General features: G+C 44.9%; 1 protein-coding gene across 1 annotated transcript; it reads right to left on the bottom strand.

Moving 5' to 3' along the window:
• Positions 1-203: 203 nt before the first annotated feature.
• Positions 204-5,370, bottom strand: LOC306929848 (caveolin-2-like; the record flags this gene model as incomplete). Its single annotated transcript, XM_079510583.1, has 3 exons — positions 204-354; positions 1,532-1,719; positions 5,146-5,370. 3 exons carry the CDS (start codon positions 5,368-5,370, stop codon positions 204-206), a joined length of 564 nt encoding a protein of 187 aa, XP_079366709.1.
• Positions 5,371-5,581: the final 211 nt, after the last annotated feature.

The raw sequence follows: 5,581 nt of genomic DNA, 5'->3' as shown, positions 1-5,581 counted from the left end.
GATTAAGGCAACCGGCCGGTTCCACGCGCTGCACAAGGTGCCCTTTTTTAACTTGAGCACCTGCCCCTCTAAATGTCTGTGCACGCCACTGCGTATACGTACACGTATACGTACACAGAGACTTGGTGCATTTATAGATGCTGCATGGATTCTTCCGCTTCCGGATCCCAACCATTCTGGAGACAATGGCTTTCGACGCCTTGCTAGTCTTTAGCCAAGCGGATGTTGATGCCCCCGCAGCACTTTCCCATGCTACTGAAGAAGGGACCAATGGCTATGTTCAACACACTGCCCCAGACAGTCTGTATCCAGCTCATGTTAATCAGACAGAGCTGAACGCAGGGCATGATTAACCTGTAAAAGACACAAACAAAACTGTCAGTTCAAGTCAGTTCATTGGCATGTGTTGAATTTTATAACTGCATGCAGTCTGCAGAGTTTTAATGTATTGGGTTCGGTTAATTTCTAGTTCAGATTGCTAAAGGCTACTCTTGCTATTATTACTATAGTATTTTTTATAAATTAGGCTATATTTAATATAGTACATATATATTTCTATATTTATTTAGTCCAGGGGTCTTCAACAGGGGCTACAGTAATTGAGGGTTCACTGTGGCTAGACTGTGCATGGTCAAATGTCTGAAACTACACATTTAAAATGAATCCAATATAAGTAGTGGAGGTCCCAGCTAAGAGGGTCCTTGGCCTGAATAATGTTGGAGAGTAGACCCCTGATCTAGTCCAGGGGTTCTCAACCCGTGGGTCGCGACCCCTCGGGGGGTCGCCAAATTATTTTGGGGGGTCCCCAAATTATTTTCCAAAAAAAAAAAATAATAAAAAAAAAAAAAAAATATCAGACCTACAAGCTCGTAGCGCGCCACTCGGTGGCGCGCTATGAGCTTGTAGATCTGCTATTTTTCAATAGCTAAATTATAACAATGCTTAAAACACCAAAAGGGGTTCCCGCCCAAAATGGTTTAAGGTTATTGTAGCAGTCAATTTATATTGGGGGTCGGGAGGGGGCGGGGCGGGGGTCCCGAGACATTGCCAAAGCATTTCCGGGGGTCCCCGGCCAAAAACGTTGAGAACCCCTGATCTAGTCCAGTGGTTCCCAAACTTTTTAACCCGTGACCCCAAATGAGAAAACTATATCCTAGTGAAAATAGAATGACTATAGGAGCTCACAACGAGGCGTGAAGCGGCGCGTTGTAGATCGGCTATTTTCACCACTTGTTTTCTAATTTATGGATATATTTTTTATTTTTTTATTTCTTCATGAAATTACTAACATTTTGTTTTTAATTCAGGAAAAGGTTTCCTTTTTTGGGAATGTTTTTTTTTTAATGTTTCGAAATAGTAATAATTAAAAACAAAATGTAGGAAACAAACAATAAAGGGACCCATAAATATTGGTTCCCATGATTGATCACCCAGTCCATTCCCACTCCCCAACCCACCCAGTGTGTTTGGGAACCAGCAGCAATGAATCTAGCCATGAGTCACATCACGTGATAATCCAAAATGACTGTACCAGATGTGCAGGCAGCTGAGAACAGCAAAGAGGATCCCTGCCAGCAGCGAGACAGGCACTGCCAGCACCAGAGAGATGAGACGGTAGCACCACAGCCTGGAGACCTCAAACAGTGCATGGCTCCACAGCCACACTCTGTCAAAGCTCCTCACCGAGGGAGGCTCCGCTATCACGTCCACAAACGTAACCTCAGGAAACCCAGACAAACAACATGCTTCACTAGGGACTGGCTTTGAGCTGTGTTTGGCTATTACAATATCTGCAAAAGCAACCTCAGGAAACCCAGACAAACAATATGCTTCACTGGGACTGGCTTTGAGCTGTGTGTGGCTATTACAATATCTGCGAAAACAGATTAGATGAAAGCAGGGCCGGGCTCCAGGATGAAATGACTATAAGGGGTGCAGTCGAACATTACGAGGGTGCACACTAGGGCCTCACTCACACCTAAGACACACGCAAGACACACTTGTGTCCTGCTGTGTCTTCTGTGTGTCATGGCCGCCTCAATGCATTTCCAATGGGAGTCACATGGTTTGAAGACACAACCTTGTTGCATGCAAGTACTGTCTAAAGAGGACGAGACGCGAAGCGACACCATTGCTCCATGCCATGGAAGGAAAGAAACATGCGCAGTTGAGACCAGGAAGTTGTACATGCACAAATTTGGGCATGTACAACTTCCTGGTCTCAACTGCGCATGTTTCTTTCCTTCCATGGAGCAACATGGCGTCGCCCGTACGGTCTTCGCGTCTCGTCCTCGTTAGACAGTCCTTGGTTGCATGGGGGCAGAAGACAGCCATGCAACAAGGTTGTGTCATGAAACCATGTGACCCTCATTGGAAATGCATTGAGGCGGCCATGACACACAGAACACACAGGACACAAGTGCGTCTTAGGTGTGAGTGAGGCCTAAGTGTTGTTATTTTTTATTTCATGCAGCTATAGAGCGTCGCAGTCCCGCCCTCTACCATGGACCAGGAAATGATTCTCCGTTCATTTTCCTCATAGACATTTCAGAAAGTATTTATTTAAAGACGTTTACGCCGCGGACAAAGCCAACTCGAGTCGTGACAAATCATGACAACAAACAAAATTTTTGGGGCCGAAAAAATAATAAGAAAGAAGAAAAAAACGGCAGGTTACAACACTTTTGTTGTTGTTTTTCTTCTTTGTAATTATTTGTTTGGTCCAAAATATTGTTTGTGTTGTCATGAGTTGTCACGACTCGAGTTGGCTTTGTCCGCGGCGTAACCGTCTTTAAATAAATACTTTAAGAAATGTCTATGGGAAAAATGCATTGGGTTTCATTTCCTGGTCCAGGGTAGGAGGCGGGACTGCGACGCTCTATTGCGTTGCTAAATCAAACGGCTATAGGGTGATACTGTAACTGTGTTCTGCCTCTACAGGGCGCTGTGGACTGTGTGTGGGTTTGGAGAGGATGATTGTGTGACAGAATATAACAATGGCTTGTCTGTGCCTGCAGCCCGGCCCGCACAAATTTTTTGAGTAAAACTGAACAGAAAATGATCATCCTGCTGCCATAATGTTGATTGATTTAACAATGTAATAGCTGAATGCTGAAATAAAATGACATTTACTGGCACTGCTGTTAAATAGGCCTATTTAACTTAAGTGTGGTACAATCTGAAAACGGTTAATACAGTAGCCTATTCAACCAATACACAAAAAAAAGAAATAACACACTTTTCACATGGGGGTGCAAGAGGTCGGGTTAACCCATTCTGAACGGGAACCCCTTTTGGTGTTTTGAGCATTATGTTATGCTTTAGTTATTGAAAAATAGCAGATCTACAAGCTCATAGCGCGGCACCGAGTGCCGCGCTACGAGCTTGACGCTTGTAGGTCTGCTATATTTTTTAAATCGTGAAAATGTGGCGCAAATCTTTGAACATATATATTATTTCAGAGCGAATGTTTTTAACTCAAATCTTTGCTTCTGGGGGATCCCTGGAACACTATTATTTTCAGATGGGGGTCGTCGGCCAAATCCAGATATTTTTGGGGGTCCTTGACATGAAAAAGGTTGAGCACCACTGACATAGAAACATAGGTTTTTCAGAAAACTATGTAGGATTTAGAAGACATTTGTAGAATTGTCAAAATGGGTTAAGGGGGCAATTCACCCTTTTGCACCCCCGTGGCGCCGGGCCTGGATGAAAGTATTTTGGAGCAGGGCTCAGTAATGCAATAGAAGTGAAGAAGTGTAGCCGACACACAATACATGTCCATTTCACATGGTTTATTTACCTCTCATGGGCAAGCCATGGACTCATTTCATAGGCCTTAATTCATTCAGGCCTGACGTCGAAAAAAAAAAAGAATGTTTTCTAAATCATGACAATTTTCGGAAAGACTTGAGGCACATTTTAACGATTTTTCAAAAATAGCAGACCTACAAGTTCATAGCGCGCCACTCGGTGGCGCGCTATGAGCTTGTAGATCTGCTATTTTTCAATAGCTAAATTATAACATAATGTTTAAAACACCAACAGGGGTTCCCGCCCAAAATGGGTTAATTCCTCAGTGTTGTGACGTTGACGTATAGCATATTGTGTGTGCTGTCTTTAGCTGTCTTACTTCTTCACTTCTGTTAAATAATGATTCAGTATAATGCATATACAGTACTGGTGCTGCTGTGTAGGAGCACATTTAATTCCAAAGAGGCCTTCCTGGCATAACAATGGATACTTTAGGCATTACAGCAGACACAAGGTTAAGACATACATCAAATGCACTGAGACAGCTAGTGTGCCTCAGTGATCTATTCTATTATGATACATTATACTACTAAAAGCAGACTAAAGGAAAGTATGCATGCCTATTTCCACTTGAGGTCAGTATTGTGTAACATTTCTGTGTTCAACTAGAAATTTCACAAAGGGAAACAATACCGACCGCATTAAATATGACCAGATATGATATCTGCGAACAATAATTAGTGTTAACAGCACATCTTCTGCATTATGGACCATATACCTGTATATACCAAAATGATATGTACCAAATTCATTCATTCTTTGAAATGTGAATACCGTATGCTGATGTAACAATAGTATTTGCCTTCTGTAATGTTATCTTATTATATAACGCTGTGTGTGTGTGTGTGTGTGTGTGTGTGTGTGTGTGTGTGCGTGCGTGCGTGCGTGCGTGCGTGCGTGCGTGCGTGCGTGCGTGCGTGCGTGCGTGCGTGCGTGCGTGCGTGCGTGCGTGCGTGCGTGTTCTTGCGTGCGTGCGTCCGTGTGTGCCAGGGCTGGATTTACCACTGAGATAGGGTCATATAGGGTGGGCTGCAGCCCCCAAATGATGAATCTGTAAAGTATTGCAATCCAATTCCAGTGAGATTTGTGTTTAGTTACTGTACATTTAGTTTTATTAGGGTGATTTTGCCGATGCCCACAAAAACCAACGCCAGCACGGCTGGCCGTGCAAGGGCCCGGGGGGCCTAAAAAATTACTCTAAGCCAGGGGCCTCAACTTCTATAAATCCGGCACTTGTGCGTGCGTGCGTGCGTGCGTGCGTGCGTGCGTGCGTGCGTGCGTGCGTGCGTGCGTGCGTGCGTGCGTGCGTGTGTTTCCAAACCTATAAGATACCTTCAGAACCTTGTTGACTCCTTTGGGGTCCCTGTCTTGAAGCAGAGGCCTGGTGTCATCACAAGGCATCTCCAGCTCAACGTCAGTCTGTTCCCGTACTTCTTTCTCGTGTGGGAAAACCTGCGGGGACCACAAAGTGGCCTCCTCTTCCTCCTCCTCCTCCTCCTCCTCTGGCTCCTCTATGTGTTCCAGGTTGAGTCGTGTCTCGGCCGGTGTGTTCTCCATTGTGTCTGTGCCTCGCTGGAATGATACGATGGAGGACGAGCAAAGCCACAGACCATACTGTCCCTCCCATGCAGAGTCCTCCCCGAGCTCGTCCCTTCCCTTGCACCCTGGTGGAACATAGTGCACCGTTGACGGCTGCTTTGCCCCTCGTTGAGGAATGCCTTGATTGGCATTTGCAGGTCACACTTGACATTCTTCATGTCAGAGGCTA

Source organism: Electrona antarctica (assembly GCF_951216825.1).
Source record: "Electrona antarctica genome assembly, chromosome: 9".
NCBI classification, from domain to species: Eukaryota; Metazoa; Chordata; class Actinopteri; order Myctophiformes; family Myctophidae; genus Electrona; species Electrona antarctica.
Note: the sequence above shows the minus strand (reverse complement) of the source record. Positions and strands in the feature narration are given on the sequence as shown.